The sequence below is a fragment of the Cibotium barometz genome, chromosome 40 (assembly GCF_041138505.1).
Source record: "Cibotium barometz isolate CiBa-2024 chromosome 40, ASM4113850v1, whole genome shotgun sequence".
Classification (NCBI taxonomy): Eukaryota; Viridiplantae; Streptophyta; class Polypodiopsida; order Cyatheales; family Cibotiaceae; genus Cibotium; species Cibotium barometz.
Window position 1 is genome coordinate 18,224,453 of NC_141085.1, and position 18,060 is coordinate 18,242,512.

Consider the following 18,060-nt stretch of genomic DNA (forward strand, 5'->3'; position numbering starts at 1 on the left):
GTGCAGATGAAAAAAAAAACTAATAGAATTATAGCCCAGTAGGAGACACCTAAACAACAAAGTTCCTCAATGGAACAATGGTGTCGATGGATGACTAAAAAGGAAGAGTGAGACCATGAAGCAAGACTGGTCGAATAGCTGGCACGCAGAGAAAGCCAAACCCAAGGCCAAAGAGGAGAGATTGCAGGCGGAGCGTGAAGCGAAGGTGAACCACAAGCAACATGCATGAGAAGACTTGAGAGACCAGTTCCACCAGACACTCCAGACTGTGGTAACTTCTTTCCACCCTTCTCAATCCTCCACAATCCTAGCCATAGCATTGACAATAGTTTTTTGTGCCTCATCGAACTTTACCCAAGTACGACGGTAAGTGCGACCATTCAGTTTGTGACTCAGTTTATTCACCAGTTCATTGTTCACTTTCTTATTTCCAAGATCACAAAAACCCAAGACAAAGTCCATGTGGTAACTCCACACCTCATAAGTGATGTAGTCACTTGGTGGCAACATTGGTCCCGTTTGCACATAGATTCTTATACTAGCTTATCGGACTATGATTGGGACACCTTTGTGTTATATTTGAAGACCAGGTTTCTACCTCTGCAGTACAATATAAATCTTGAAGCTGAGTTCTAAAAACTCACCTAGAACGGTTCCCCTGTGCTCACCTACTCCAACAAAGTGATCACATCAGCTCACCAGTTGGGGAAGTCCAAGGGGGAGAAGCTCAAGTAATTCATTGGGGATTGGATCCAAACATTCGGTTCCCCGTTTGAAATTTTAAACCCCAAACGTATGACAAGGTTCTGACTCTTGCGCAGAATCATGAGATGATGCTCAACCCCAAAACCTCAACAGCAGCAGATGCAAACCACCTAGCAAAACTAAGCATCTAACTAGCGAGTAGGTAAGGGGGCTCCCAACAACAAGGATCAAAAGAAGAAGTACCATAATAGCTCTTTTAGTGGGAAGGAGCGACAAGATGGACCTAAGAAGACCTCTAAAGAAAAGATCAAGAAGGGTCTTACTAGAGGATTCTTACAGTCGGATGAAAAGGAGTGGTACTTCAAAGAGAATTTTTTCGCCACCACCACATTGGACATGCCAAGAAGGATGGTACCAAATAGCAAGCAAAAAAGACAAACAACTAGCCTCTACAGTTGCTACTACCATAGTTGTACCACCCTCTCCCCAACCACCAATGTTGTTCAACGTTTACCTGCTTTGAATGTGGTACTTGCAGTGGTATTCAACTATAAGTAGGAGGGCAAAGTTGAGGAGTGTCATAAAGGTCTTATCAAAGCTTATGGCACAATTGAAGGGGAACAGTTTGTTGTGCTCTTCAACATATGGGCAGTTCAGAAGATATCTCTTCAAAGTTGGTGACCAAGATGAAATGAGCCCTTATGATGTATCATTTGGACATGGACAAGTTCACTCCCAGGCTATGTACCCATATTTCCCTAAAAGCTCAACAGTTTGCCTTCTCTCGCCCATTCTCAGGTGCGACATGATCCTAGGAATTCAGTGATTCCACCAATATGCACCTAATCCTGATTGGAGGCAGGACACTTTCACGATCATCGAAGGTTTTCTTGAGTCTACTATCATTCGTGGGGATCAGAGTAATCATGGTATTTTCCATCTTCAAGCTAGTAAAGCTATTACAAAGGGAGCTGAATGTGCAATGATCTATATCCACCCATGACAGAGAGCGTCATCCATCCGCGACTCCATTAGAGCCATAAATGACAGGCCTCCTCTAATAGTTCAGGAGATCATATTGAGGCACCAAGACCCCCACCCTCTCGTCTTGAGGACCATCGTATAGATTTGGTACCTAGAGTTGAGCCACCCAATAAGTTTCTGTATCGTCTTTCCAGGGTGTTGAAAGTTGAGTTGGAGACACAACTAGCACAGTTGCTAAGGTCTTGTTTCATCAAGTCTTTATCCTCTCCATTTGTTGCACCGATTCTATTCATGCAAAAGGAAGATAAGACCACACGCCTTTGTGTGGATTACTAAGCCTTCAACAAGTTGACAATTAAGAATAAGTTGCCCATGCCAGGGATAGAGTACATCCTTGAAAGGCTCAACGGTGCTCAGTACTTCACCAAGATCAACCTCAAAAGTGTCTATCATCAATTCAAAATTTTCAAGGCAGATATCCAAAAGACTTTCTTTCGAATAGAACGAGGGCATTATGAGTTTGTGGTCATTGCTTTTGGTTTGACCAATGCATTGGCGACATTCAACAAGATGATGTCATGAGTGTTCATCGTACTCATCGTCGCGATGTGTATGTCTATTTGTTTTTTTGGATGACATTCTTATATTTTTTAGCTACTCCAGAACAACACGTGAAAGATGTGAAGAAGGTCTTGCAGCTTTTGCGAGACAACGAACTCTACATTAATGCAAAGAAGAGCATATTTGGAGTTCAAGAAGTCCAGTACCTAGGCTATGTGATCGATTCGGATAGCATTTGCCTTGACCCTGAGAAGATAAAGGCAATTCTTGATTGGGACATTCCAAAGACAACCCAAGAGATACGTTACTCCGTGGGCTTGTGCCAAGCATATAGCTTGCATATGGATTGATTTTCTAACCTTGCAGCACCATTGACAGATTTGCTCAAGGGAGTGAAGACTAGAAGACAAAGTTTCAGTCACACAAGCAAGGCTTTAGAGGCTTTCTTTGCTCTACAAAAGGCATCTTCGGAAGCACCGATCTTAAACTTGCACCATGGGATGATCCCTTAGAGGTGATCACCAATGCCAATAATCTTGCCATAGGATCAGTTTTGTAAACAAGAAGGCAAACCCGTGGCTTATTAGAGTAGAAAGTTGAATAATGCAAAAAAGAATTATTATGTCTATGAGACAAAGAGTTACTAAGGGTTATCACAACCTTCAATAAGTGGAAACCTTTTCTTTATGGAAGGAAATTTACTGTGAAGACAATCCACCAGGCCTTAAAGTGGTTACAAACTATGCAAAATGCCCAATGGAGTGATATACAACACCGGTGGAGTTAGTTGTTCCAACAGTTTGGCAGAATGATTGAGTATATATGGGGTAGTCATAAAGGTAGTATTCAAATAGTACAGGAGTCCACTGTGTTGAAGATACAAGGAAAAGATTGACAGTATGAAGACACAGTATATAGATTGTCCAAAATTTGGAACTCCTTACAGTATGGCCCTTTATTTAGAATTGGTTCATTATACCATTTAGGATGGTTGGGGGTCGCGACTATGTGTTCTCAGGAAGAAAAAATTGACACTCCTCCATGATGCCCATGATTCACTTGTTGGTGGTCATTGCAGGATCAATAGAACCTTGGAGAAGTTAGAATGATCGTCTTATTCACCAAAGATGTGTACAACTATGTTTCGCAATGTTCTATATGTCAAAAAGTGAAAGTACCTCATACCAAACAGACAGGGTTGCTTCGACCATTACCCATTCTTGAGGGTCTGTTTCACAACATTTCGATGGATTTTGTTGGACACCTTCTTGCATCTACTTTCACGTGCAAATAAAACACAGGCAATGAAGTTTTATTGTTCACAAGATTCGAACATGACGTAATTTTTTTTCCAGTGTTTTACTATTTCAAAAGAAAAAAAGAAAAGAGATTTAAGCATAAGCTCCCACCTAGAATTGAAGGCCGCAAGCTATGATAGACGGAAGACCTTGGAGCACAAATCCGTGAATGATAAGCGCACGAGTGCGATGAGGAAGCTTGAATCGAGAGAGCACACAAGGAAAAATGCACAAAAGAGGGAAGAAATTGATTTGATGATTCAATTATCAGCCTCAGCGGCTAACTTAATGAAGCATGCCACGTGTCATCTTGCGATTGGTTTGTGACCATTTCATGACATGAACCATTTCTCACCAGTTCATGTGGCATGAAGTACTAAGCGTTTCACGATGTGAACTGTTTATGACCATTTAATAACGTGAAGTACTAAAGCATTTCACGATGTGAAGCTATCTGATCTTGTGCATGCAAGGTTGATACCCTATGCTATATGCTCAAACACTCAATTCCCCATATCATGCATTCAGAGAATGGTTGAATACATATGAAATGAATGATCATGTTTCACAGTATGAAAATTGAAACTTTTTACCTTGTACCCATTATTGAGGAATGGGTACCCTTTGTAATGCTTCTCCTCCTATTACCATGGAAACCAATTTAGTACTTTGGCACTTATGGGAATTTGTTATTGTAGCTGCTTCAGTTCAGAATGGGAGTGTCTGATTTTGTTCTCCATCCAATTGAAGACTGCATCCACTGAATCCTATTGATCCTCTTTTGATTCATGTGAATGTGGGTGCTCCCTTTCCCTTCTCTTCTCCCCGACTTTGTTTTTCGCATTTATCTCGATGGGTGTAGTTGGCGGTATTTCTCCCTTCTACTTGCTGGGTTAAATGGGCTTCTTCCTCCAAACCAATTTTTGAGTTCTCTTAGTATTTGATTTAGCTGGACATTGGTTCTGTTTGCTTTTATAATCCCTTCCCGTACTTTTGAAAGTACATAGGTAAAACTTAATACTCTCCACTAAGTTCTACTTCACGCACCATATCAATATCTTCTAATGGCTCTTCAATCAATACTTGGTTGATTTTAGCATGTGGTGGTTGTGGTGGTAGAGGTGAAGTGTCATGTACCCAAAACATCCTCCTTGGTAAATAGGAAGAGTTGGGCTATCCTATAGCTGCAGTGATTTGCATAGGTGGTGCTAGTAAGGCCAATTGAGCTCTAGGTGCCTACAGCTGTGCAACTATTTGGAACCTTGGATATCTGCACATGGAGGTGTCATGATTTCCTAATTTTACATAGTGTGCACAATAGAGTAATGGCCTTGCTCTTAATTGTGGACATTCGGTGGTAGTGTGATTCAATCTGCACATAGAGCACCATGCCAATTCCCGACGGGGGTAAAGATGGGTATGCCCATGCCTAGATGTTTCTCTTCCCTCCTTTACTTTCATTTTTTCCAGTATTACATTACTAAGCTTATCCACCACAGTCATGTTTCCGCTTTCTTACTCCAAGTTCCAATATCTTGGTGACTTGAAGCACGTGAAGTCGTTGCTGCCGAAGATATTCTGACATCTTCTGGTTGTGGCAATTCTAGCATATTATCTTCATATTCAATTGCTAGTTTGCAACATGCATCTAATCATGCATCTCGTGGTCTCTAACTCCTCTCTGTGGAAGCAAGGCAATAACTGATCACATCAGAGTTAGTTTTTCCCATAGTTTGCACCTTGAATTTAAGTGCTTTAGTTTTTCCCATAGTTTGCACCTTGAATTTAAGTGCTTTAGTCGAATGGCAGCTGTGCCACAGGACTCCATCTATCGCCACTTCTAGAAAAGTTGGGCACAAACACATTCTTGAGTCATGTGAAGTTAACATTATCCTCGGGTTTGGGTTCGAAACCATTGATGCACTTTTCCTTCTAGGGTCAGTGAGAAAGCATGAATCATTGTTACATCACTGACTGGCCCATAAGTTTTGCATGTGGATTCAAAAATCTCTACATGTTGAATAGGATCCCCATCCCCATAGAATTTTTGAACGAGCTTGGAAATGATGTGCGGCTTCATTTAGCAGGGTCGGGATTCTAGAGTAGTGCCTAGTTCCATGACCATTCCTCGGAAATGATGTGCGGCTTCATTTAGGAGGGTCGGGATTCTAGAGTAGTGCCTAGTTCCATGACCATTCCTCGGCTCATTTCCGCAGCTATATTCACTCACTTCTTCCCATGACTATTTCCGGCTCTTTACCCCGTGATTGGAGTAAGTTTACACTTCCCATCTCCTTTTGTTTGGCTCTAGCCCTTCGAGTATCGAGCTCTTATTTCCTTAAGCTCAATTCTCATAGTAGCTGTCGTCCCACCTCGATCCTTTATATATCTAACTCTACTTCCTTTGAGGTTGGGAAGAATACTTGACCCGTCCTTGGCGCACTTTCCATGTCCCTTCTCATTCGGGGGGGAGGGGGGGCAGTGTTTATTGAGAGCCTTGAACTTGAAGTTTGGATAGGTACTTCTTGCCTTGGACCAAGTTCAGCGCTGGTTGACGGACCCATGCGTGCAGATTGCGCTTCTTCATCATTGCTAGTTTGGAGACCAAAAAATCCACGTGCTCTATCAATGATACCGTTGGATCTGGTAGGGGAGGGTGGTTTCTCCTCGTCCCCAAACCTAGAGTATCGCAGCCCTTCTTCCATGGATTCTTCACTACTAGTTTCAACGGTGGTCAGATTCCTTAAGACACTTAATTGAGTGCTTATACTGAATGGCCTAAACCCACACTCTTTTGATAGGAAGAACTTGGGTGATTTGATGCACTATCGTCAGGAGTGAGGTCATCTCCAATGAGCTTTCTAGACCTCAAGTGCATGTGAATATGATTTGATAAACTATTTTGGTATCCCGATTAAATTTTGGTCAGATTCTATCGACTCGTTTTTGAGGCTGTGAGATTGCAGTGAACAGTTCACGTGACGTTAAGTGTCAGAAAACAGTTCACGTTGTGAACGATTTTCTGCACTTGCAAATGTTTAATTTTTTTGCTTTTGGACTCCACGTTACCTTGTTATGATTTTCAATGGTCTCAAGACTTCCTTAGCCTTAATCTGACAATACGAGCGTGAAGAGAAAAGGTTTCACGTCATGAAAAGCAACTGATTCTCATCGTGAACTAAAAATGGTTCACGCCGTGAAAGGTTCTAAAATGGTTCACATCGTGAAATGAAAATGTTTCACACCATGAAGTGCTCTGAAATAGTTCACGTCGTGAATGATTTTCTGCACATTCACGAATCTTAATTTTGCCAAACCTCATGGTGTCAGAGGTGTTATGATAAGGCTACCTATTTTTGGCAAGGTAATCTCGTGAATTACGGCGTTGATGTCGGGAGCAGTTCATAGCGTGAAGTTGTAAAAATGGTTCATGTCATCGTGAACGATTTTCCTACAGTTTCACATGGGAACTCCCGCGTCGATTAAGATGATTTTTGGTGCAAAATCCTTATCAGACTGCTTCCAAAATGATTGTGCCACGCCTAAGGAATGTAATACAAACTCAAGGCACAATCAATGGCTCCTTATTTTTTCGATTTTCAAAAGAAATAAAAATAGAACCCCAACCTGCTCGTTCACGTTGATGATTCCGGTGATGCAAACATCAAAATTAATTAAAAAAACAGTGAAGCTCTCTTTCAGACCACTCCACCACAGAAATACACAACAAACACAACCAATTTCTCACGATTTTTCACTTCCACACAAATCTTATCCATTCATTTCCTACACAATGCACTACCAGAATGCAAAGGTAATCATGAATCTTATGTAATGGGAGCTCAAACACCAAGAGCATGGAAGAAATAAAGGTGTTTCCTCGTCAGAGTGGAACCAAAAAGGTTATGGTCTACCACATCTCCAAGAGGGAACTCAATGCATTCACCTAAGGGAAGAGAAATAGAACACAACTATTGTAGGGCACTTACCAATGCTTCGAACTTGAGTCCCTTGAGGCCCCCAAGCTCAATTGTTAAGCTCCAATCCTCCAAGCTCCACCTCCACATTGTCAACATAGAGTCGCTTGCACCATCGCATAAGGCAATCACTCTCGCTCACTCTCCAACACAAGCATGCAACATACAAGCATAGAAGAGGCACAAGTGCTAGAATGATCTTTCTCAATCTCTCTCAAGACACAAAGAAGAGCTCTCAATAGCACAAAGGGGGATTGTGTCTATTCATATGAGAAAATGCCTTACATACATTTGGCCCTTATTCACACTTGGGCACCCAAAACTTACTTAACTAAGGCCTCGGGTGATCAATATCTCATAATGTACAACTTTTATAGTGCCTTTGCATGACACTTATTAATGTCCTCAAATGGAGGAGCATACTTGTTAATCCAAAATGGGATTAACACATGATCACATATCGAGCTTGTGAGACGAATGCGCAGCTGGACTAATGGAACCAATAAAATCAATACCCCACTTTTTAAAAGGTTGTCTCACAATCACAGGGGTGAGCGGCATCCTGTCCCTTTGTTGTGGAATAGTGAATCTTTGACACTCTTCGCGTCTTTTCGCAAATTCCATGCAATCCCCAAATAACGTAGGACACCATAGTCCTGCTTGAAGCACCTTGCGACCTGTAACCTCCCTAGTAAAGTTTCCTCCAGCTATCCTTGAGTGTGCTTCATCTAGTATTGTGATAAATTCGTCTTCCCGCACACATCTTCTTATGATATTTTCCTTACCTAGCTTGTACAATTCTCCAACAATCAATTGGTAAGGCACCATTAACTTAATAAGCCGACACATTTTGTCCCTATTCAAAGGTCGTTCTTGCGAAAAACCATAAGCTATATAGTTTGATATCTCCTTACTCCATTCAAGCACCATGTTCAGTTTGAACAAACAAGCATCTAGGAGATCATAATTAACACCAATTGCAGGTTCCCATTTTGGAATTCTAGACATGTGATTGGCCAACACATACTCCATTTCTTTCTGTTTAGCCCTTGTTCTTCGAGTATCGAGCTCTTGTTTGCTTAAGCTCAATAATCGCAGTTGTCGCTCTACTTCAATCCTCTTCAAGTCTAATTCTACTACCTCTGAGGTTGGGAAGAAGACTTGACCTATCTTGGCTGCACTTTCCTTACCTCTCCTAACCCTGGGGGTTCCATTGATCCTCACCGTGTTAGAAAGCGTGGTACTCGAAGGCTGTGCTAGTACTTCCGATCTTGGAGCTTGTCCAGCACTGGTTGATGGGCCCATGCCCACAGATTGCACTTCATCTTCTATGCTGGTTTGGAGACCAAAAAATCCCCTGGCTATATTAAAGATACCACTGGACCTTGTAGGGGAAGATGGTTTTTCTTCCTCTCCAAACCCAGAGAATCGTAGCCCTTCTTCCATGGACTCTTCGCTACTTGTATCAATGGTGGTCAGATTCCTCTGAGCCGAAACACTCAATTGAGTGTTTTGTGCTGAGTGGCCTGAACCAACACTCTTTTGATAGGAAGATCATGGGTGGTTAAATGCACTATTGTCGGGAGTAAGGTCGTCTCCAATGAGTTTACCAGACCTCAAGTGCATGAGAATATGATTTGATAGGCTAAATCACTATCCCAATTAGATTTTCGAAGGGTTCTTTTGATCTGAATTTTTTGGCCGTGAGACTGTAGAGTGTAGTCCATGTCGTGAGATAGCAGGGAATTATTTATACCATGAAACTGTAAATGGTTCACGTTCTGAACTATTTTCTATACTTGCACGTGTTCAAAGGTCATTTCGAATTTCAAATCTGTGTTGCCAATTTCAAGTCACTTCAAATTTCGAGTGGGTTGGTCTCAATTTAGACAATTAAGGCACTTACCTAACTTTAATCCGACAGTCCTTGGTTCATGAACTACATCCCATCATTGACAGTTCACGCCATGAAACCATAGAAAAAAGTTCACATCTTGAAGTAGTAAGCAAGGGTTCATGCCGTGAAATAGGAAATGTCTCATGTCGTGAAGTATCGAATAGTTCATGCCGTGAAAAGGTAGGTGGTTCACGTCGTGAAATCGAAATGGTTCGCGGTTTCATGTCGTGAAGTACCTTTCTGCTAATTCATGAGATAAGATTCCATAAGATCCGTTGTGTTAAAGGTATTAGGATAAGGTACCCTATTTTAGCAAGGTAATCTCAAAATTCGTGTCGCTGATTTGCAGAAGGCGGTTCGCACCATAAAGTAGCAGGAAATGGTTCACACCTTCTACACTTTCGGGTGTTAAGTCCTCGCATCGACAAAATGAAGTTTTGTGTGTAATTTACATATCCAAATGTTCTACAATGGTTGTGCTAGGTGTGTAAGGAGTGTAATGCACGTTATAAGCATAGCCATTGGCTCCTTATTTTTGTAAATTTTTTTTGATTTTTTTGAAAAAACAAAAAATAGAGTATCACACCTACTCGTTCACGACAGCAAGTTTAGTGACACAAACATCAAAATTAAAAGAAAAACAATGTAGCTTTCCTCTAGGATAACCCAAGTACTCACCCACACACAAAAAACAAACAATTTCTAACAACTCTTTACTTCCAATCAAACCTTATCCATTCATTCTCTTCATAATGCACTTTCTGAATGCAAAGGCAATCATGAATCTTGCATAGTGTCCCAACTAGCGTCCCATTTAATAGTAACTTAGAATGTGCTCCAGCTATGAGGGTATAGATGCATGAAGAAATCTTGTAACCAAATCCCATCTTCTCCATCACTCTTGCCACAAATGACCAATGCCATTTTGTCATAGGCCTTCTCTAGGTCCAGTTGGAATATTACACACTCTTGTCCTGGCCTCTGAGCTATGTCCTTACCCAACGTTGCTGCAAATATATTATCATAAATAGATCTGCCTTTAATAAACCCATGTTGTTTGCTAGAAATTAGCTCTTGGAGAGGTGGCTGATTCTTAAGGCTATGAACTTTGCCAATATCTTGTATATCACATTGAGAAGAGTGATAGGCATCCAATGGGTGGTTGAAGTGGGTACAGGTAGGCTACTTTGGGATTAACTTTACCCTCCCTTCTCTCAATTCATTATCTAACTCTCCTCAGGAGAAAGCCTTATATTTTTTAATCATATTTTTTCTCACTTAAAGCTTGTATAAGTGATTGGATTAGTGGATATTTCCCTTTGTAGGGGAGGGTGAACTATCCCTACTTCTTTGTTGAAAGGGAAAATTGGTTACCTATTCAAACACTCACTTCTTGTAGTGCTCATCTATAAGTACACGCTTCTTAAGAGTGCAAGATATAAGTACGCCCACTTAATTAGTGCTAAGGTTTTGAATAAGGAAAAATAAATTACACTAATTTATAAGGATAACCTAACCTGACCCTCCTAAAACTCATCCCGTCCTCGCCTTCTCTAGCTCACCCCCTCACTCCTTCCCATGTACACCTTTTCTAGCTCAAAGGCCTCTTGTTCATCCTTAACATATTGATCCACAGATAGAGAGACAAAGAGAGAGTGCACTTGTTAATGGTATAACTCATCAAATCATCCATCACTTCTCCATGCCTAAGGTGTGGAGCCCTCCCTACCCATACTCCTATAGATATAAAATTAAAAATGCCTTTCTCCTATGTAATTCTCGTTCAAGCTTGTTCCTAAAGAGGGTTAGGAAAGCGAACTTGGTTGTAAAGGCTGAGTGGCTTTGAGTCTTTTGACTGGCTATTTAAATAAAAAAGTAAGCACACATTCATGGAGACCACCATATAGAGAGACAAAGAGAGAGTGCACTTGTTAATGGTATAACTCATCAAATCATCCATCACTTCTCCATGCCTAAGGTGTGGAGCCCTCCCTACTCATACTCCCATAGGTATAAAATTAAAAACGCCTTTCTCCTATGTAATTCTCGTTCAAGCTTGTTCCTAAAGAGGGTTAGGAAAGTGAACTTGGTTGTAAAGGCTGAGTGGCTTTGAGTCTTTTGACTGGCTATTTAAATCAAAAAGTAACACACATTCATGGAGACCACCATGCATGGCAAGGGTGACAAGAAGCCATTACAAATTTTTTTTTGGGATCTTTTGTGCTCGTGTGCTTCCATGCCGCCGTCAACAAGCAAGTTTTGAGCCTAGCACCTCTTGCATGGGACTTCAACACCTTACCACTAGGCTGTATCTTCATTGGCAAGAAGCCATTACATTTTAAACACTACTACCTGAAAACATATGCACCTTTGTTGTGTGACAAATGCTTGGATGCCACTTAGGCCTTGGGCGGCTTCAGTCCGCTCCACAGGACGTTTGGGCGGACGTCCATTTGTGATCCGGGCCTTGGGTGGGGACACGAGATATTTAAGGGCCTCCAACGTTCCTCATATGAACCCTCGCAAGTCTCTGCAGAAAGAAAACGGAGCAAGAAGATGGCCTACATCAACAGCAAATACCTGATGCTTGTGGTCTTTCTTTCCTTATTTGCATCCCCCTGCCTGAGCTACCGGCCCGGAGATTTTGTCCCCATGTCTCTACAGACCCAGTATCATGCTGTAAGTGCTTCCGTTCCTTTACCTTCATGGGCCATAATTTATCCTGGGATTCCCATACTAATTTACCCATCAAAATTCAATAAAATACAGGTGATTAGCGGTTAATCATTTTGATTAGAAAGTAATTGAATCGATTAGTCATGGGCATGCTAGAGTTATTGGCAATTTTGCAAGGCAACCGCAATATGAATAATCATCACAATGTTCATGGCTATTTTTTGCTAGTATCCTAGGACGTCTACGATTAATTGCCTGTTCATGGGTCAGGGCAGTTTTCTAATCAAGGCCTTGTAGACTGCTGAAAAGGCATGTCAAACGTCAAATTTGTTAGTAGAGTGTCAAAATTGTATTGATGCTAAGACCCAAGGTCTCACTGTATTGATAGAGGTTCAGTGTGAAATACACCTGGTGCATTGCCTATGGTTGATTTTTAAACATTCTTGGAAAGCCTGCAAAACCTTGGCCTCTGGATGTGTGATCAGCGCCAACTTGCATGATTTATGTAGTATCATGCAAATTGACTGCAAGCTATAACCATTAGTGTTTTTGTGCAAAAGATGAGAAGTCCTTGGGAGGATATGCTAGGTCATCACTGCCCTCGATTTGGAATCGATAGAGAGGTGAGTTGCTGTGTGAGTTATATTGTTTTGGGATCTCATACCTGCTGTGACCATCTCAGCTTCATCATCTCATATCGTCTCTAGTTTACAGGTGCTTTTACCAATTACCAAGCCTACAGGATACACAGGAGCAGATGCTTACAAAATGTAAGTGCTTTGTGAAGTGATTACTGCTGCTTTCTGCTTTTTTGGTCCAGAATATGTGAGGCACGCTTGCTTCCAACAAGAATATGGTTTAAAGTTGTAAGTTGGATAGGATGTGGGCTGGCCCTTGCCCGAGTCCACATCTCTAGGAGGGGTGTGAACTTGAACCTTGACACCTAGCTCTGTGTGCCTGCACATGTGTACGCGCATGCACACATAACTTTAAAAAAAAAAGCTGCGGTTTTGGAAATTGGGCATTCTTATGTTTGGCATTTGGAAAAGAGGTTGCTAACCTTTATCAGCTTTTGACATTTTTCCACGCTTCTCTTTGCTTTGTAGAGCTCTTCAAATTGGAAGAGAAAAGTTCCATACTCCCTGGTTATTTGTGGTTGGACGGCAAAGCTCTGAAGTTCCAATGATCAGCATCAAACTGGTATGGTATAAAAAAAAAGTATAAAATGTGAGAAAAATGGGTTTGCTTAACTCTTTTGTGCTCCTTACATTGGAAATAGTCAATGATTTTTGGGATTCAATGTGTTTTCGTAACATACACTTTGATAAATACTTTTAGCCTTTGGTTCTTGACAATGAATAGCACAATGTAGAGAATATAAGAGTGCACACAGAGAGAGAGAGAGAGAGAGAGAGAGAGAGAGAGAGAGAGAGAGAGAGAGAGAGAGAGAGAGAGAGAGAAAGTTATATTAACGTCCACGGGAGGCCGAATCCGAGAGAGAGAAGAGTATTTGGTCTCGAATAGCCTTTGAAGGCCCCCACTGCGTATTATGTATTTGCTTTATTGAATGAGTAGAATGACAGATTTTTGGCAGTAAATAGCTAGGGCTGAATTGACTTGGATTGTCTTTCCTTGGCTGAGATAGCTTTCAGCCTGAAGATGAATCTGTTGATCTCCATCTTGCTTTGGCCCTTTACTTGGCTTGCCTTGAGCCCTTGGACTTCAACACTTGCAGATTATGAGATTATTTAGGCTTGTTGCTTCCCATCACTTATATATGGCCTCAACATGCTAGTCAGCCTGTCACAACTGGGCAAAATAGCCATAAATGTGGCGCTTATCACATGTGAGGGAAAAGGCCCCCTTGCTGTGGGCCTATTGAGTCATTTCCTGTTGCCTTATGTCAGTTGCGTCAGCTGGATTCTTCCAGCTAGAGTTTTGCTGCATTTTCTTGGATGATTTTGACCTCTGTTGGGCGTTGGAAGGGTTGCATTCATTGCTTTTGGTCTTGAATGGATGAGATGATGAATGGGGGTGTTATGTACCTAATGCTAACAGTAGGGTTAGCCGGTCTGTCAAATCCCACGAGATTGCTCTGAGAAGGAAACTTGCAATACAAGCCATGAAAAGCAAGACAAAACAACAAACCCTAATCCTAGAAGGCAAAGTGGAAGAAACATATGTGGGTGCAGGCATACTCGCCACCCAACCATGACAGCCGTGAGTGAGGCTTACAATCTTGGCCATCCCCACCGAGCCACGAGCTAGAGCGTCATGCCCTCGTGAGTGCCCTGCCATCGTCCTCATTTGGCGTCCCATACCACCCGGGGTTGTCTCCCAAGGATGACGGTGTCACGATTGTGATGTATGTATGTATCAGATCCTCTCTTCATTGCTGATTCTTGTTGCAGATGCAAAGAGTAACCAGCCAAGGGAACCCCTACCCTCGACTGGTTGCGACTCTTCGCCAAAGGATGTACCTCTTCATCGAATAGCCACATCCCTTCGACGAATGGTTGTATCCCTTGATGAATGGTTGTGCCTCTACATCGCATAGACACATCCCTTAGCCTAAAGTCATGTCCTTTCGTCAAAGGACATGCCTCTTCAAATGTGTCTCTTCATCTCCTATATAAGAGACCTATTGTACTAAGTTTAATCAATTCAATTCAATTCAATTCAATCTTCTCTCAAGTGTTTTCTTGAAGTCTCTTGTTCTCTAAGTTAAGTACTTAAGTAGTAATTAGTACACAATATGAGGGATTAACAATATAATCCTCACAGTGGTATCAAAGCTAAAACCTTTCCTACTCGTGGGTTGTGAAGCCCTCATCCTCTTTGCGGCTCTCCCTCTTCCATCCCTCTTCTCAGTGTTGTATGGAAGCAGCGGAGTGATGGTGGACTTGGCGTAAAGCTTTGCCCATGGTGATGTAAAAAAAAAAAAAATCCACACCCACACACACACACATTGTGTGTCTCAGAGAGGGAACCCTTTCTGCATACCTGGATTACCCCCTCCCTGCTGCGGTGGTAGCCGTTCGCTGCATGTCAGGAACCCCCCCCCCTCTCTGCTGAGTATGGAGCACCCCCCCTCCTCGCTTCGTTCGCTGCAGGCCATGAGCCCCCCCGCTTCGTGCAGCTGCCGACCCTAAGCCCCCCTCGCTGTTGAGTATCGATCGCCCCCCTCTTCACATTGTGCAGATGTAGCTGGCGGCGCCTTTGTGAAGAGGCGCACCCCCTCTTCCGGTCGGGTACGTGACGATTCCAAGCCACCGTCACCCTTAAGGCATAAACAATTTTTTTTTTTTTGGGTACGCTACGTGGCGTTTGGGCCTCTAATAAAAAAAAAGAAAGAGTGTGCGCGAGTGTGAAGCATCCCTCCCCCCTTCCGTTGGTGATTCGACGCTTTACCCCCCCCCCCCCCCCCCCCCGCGGCTATCAGGATGCCGCCGACTGCACTTTCGCCTTCATCCTCTCTCCCGGCTCTACCCACGTCACACTGTGTGTGCGCTCTTGCCATTCACGTGTATGCTTCATGGACAATTTTTCGGAGGAGCCCTACATGCACATCTCCTACCTGAGTTACATCGACGAGATCCCCAAGGCTCTCCTTCCCGAACACAGCCCTCTTCGTGCCCCCACTCCGGAACTGGTGCCACTTTCCGTCGATGTATGCTGGGTGGATTCCAAGTCTCCCGGACTCTCCTATCCTAGTAGCCCCGACCTCACAGGTGTACCGCATACATGTCAGCAGCCCGCAAGTTGACATACGAATGGTTGTATCCCTTGATGAATGGTTGTGCCTCTACATCGAATAGACACATCCCTTAGCCTAAAGTTGTATCCTTTCGTCTATGGTCATGTCCTTTCGTCAAAGGACATGCCTCTTCAAATGTGTCTCTTCATCTCCTATATAAGAGACCTATTGTACTCAGTTTAATCAATTCAATTCAATTCAATCTGCTCTCAAGTGTTTTCCTGAAGTCTCTTGTTCTCTAAGTTAAGTACTTAAGTAGTAATTAGTACACAATGAGGGATTAACAACATAATCCTCACAGACGGCCTCCTGCGCGATGGTGCTCCTGCTCCACGAGCGTTGCACTCTTGTGCTCCATCCGTCGGTGTGTGCCCAACTGGTACCCCTCCCCCCAATAAATAGGGAAGGAACGCCCAAAAAGCACACGCTATCAATAGCGGACCAAAAAGTACATGTCCGCCCACAACATATCACACTCTAGCCCGCCAATCTACCTGCCCCTAGCATGCACATGACACGGTCTAATCTTGGGTTAGGGGACCTTGGATCCTTGTGATTGTAGGCTGCCTGGTGTGTACGAGGGAATAATGTGAAGGGTGGATAACATGATTTTGGATGGTGATATGCACTTTCCAAACTTTTGCCGGCATTGTCATGATTGCCACGATTGACACAATTATTCCTTCCTACACCCTTAGATTGTGGAATAATGTCAATTAATTCTGGATAGATTGTCCATGAACGTGATAGATACCAATGTGAAACCATTGATGAAGGAATTTCACCTAGGCAATCAAAATGTGTCATGCTAGTGACCAATGGAAATGGATTATTTGTAGTTACTATGATCATTGATCTTCCTTGTTTTTGGAATTACCTATTGTAACCTTGGTTCCACAATTTGGTTTCCATGATCTGTTGTACAGAGGGATCATGGAGGCGATTGGATACATTTTTGTTGAAGTGCATGATGATCTTGGGGACGTTTTGTTTGAACATCCTTTGATAGAGTTTTCCAGCTTTACGTTGGGATTTCAATGTGCTTCATCTTGTTTGGTCTTTTTGTGTGACTCTAATGACTCCAAGTTCCAACCCACGAAGAGCTTAAGTCTTGCCTATCATCTAGATCAACTCACTGGTATGATTTGATACATTGATGTGATTGCTTTATGACCATGTGTGATATAGGTTTACAGTCACCAACATGTTGAGTATGGGCTGTTGTGTCCATTGTTTTTCTTTGAGGTGCACCAGTTTTATTGGTATTTCTAAAATATGGTGGGGATTAAGGTTCCACAGAAAAGATATTCCTTTATGAGAATGAATGATTGAGGATAAAAAAGTGTTCAGGTTTTTTTTAAAACAAAGTTCGACAACGTAATGGTTTATACCATGCGATGTATACTCGAGGAGGAGATGTCTTTATGATAGTGTATAATACACATAATGACCATTACGTGATTTCTGTGATACATTTGGTTCACACATATGCTTTAGCCCAACTTTATAGCAAATGTTGGATGATCACATAATTGATCAATATATTTGTTGTATGCCTTCTTACATGATATTCTTTGATAGCGGGTTTCTTTAGGTGCATTTCTCATGCACCTTCCCCTCATCTTAGTGTTTCTGGACTAGAAATGCTACAGTTCATTGTATGTGAGAAGAGGTTCTTTCACAAGACTTGATCATCAAGGTATTTTTGATCTCCTTGGTGGGGTATGTTACATTGAGGTAGGTAGACACAAAGGGTGGAAGGCAAATTGGGTTCCTCGGCATGATTGGAAACTTCGTTGTGTTGGGATTTACCGTTTCTTATGTGAAGCACATAGTAGCAAGGAAACACGTTTCCTAATGTTTTCAACGTTGGAAACGTTTTTTCAAAACATTGAATTTCGAAGAGGAATGGGCTACCACGTGTAGTCATGGTTATCTATTCAATGTTTTTGTCTTGTAGTTGTTTGCTTTGTAGCTTCTGTGCTTGTACAACTGTTTGGCTTAATATAGGTAGCATACATAATGATTTTTTTGAACTGTTACCTCAGAGCAGATTGTATTTCACAAGGAGAGAAAGTTACCACCACATGGGAAGCTTTCCAAGAGATACCTTGTGAAATTTAAAAATTATTTGCCAATTGATGCAAAGTGGGTAGATGAGGATTATTTTGCTGACTACCCTTAGCTTCTGCAGGCATATCTTGA

General features: G+C 42.2%; 1 protein-coding gene across 1 annotated transcript in view; it reads left to right on the forward strand.

Moving 5' to 3' along the window:
• The first annotated feature begins 11,899 nt into the window (after positions 1-11,899).
• Positions 11,900-18,060, forward strand: part of NPU (ATP-dependent helicase/deoxyribonuclease subunit B) — a 74,265-nt gene continuing 68,104 nt past the window's right edge. The window contains exons 1-4 of the mRNA XM_086779345.1: positions 11,900-12,101; positions 12,659-12,721; positions 12,813-12,868; positions 13,205-13,298. Coding sequence (XP_086635471.1) covers positions 11,979-12,101; positions 12,659-12,721; positions 12,813-12,868; positions 13,205-13,298 — 336 coding nt within the window. The 5' untranslated portion in view covers positions 11,900-11,978. The remainder of the gene's footprint in view (positions 12,102-12,658; positions 12,722-12,812; positions 12,869-13,204; positions 13,299-18,060) is intronic.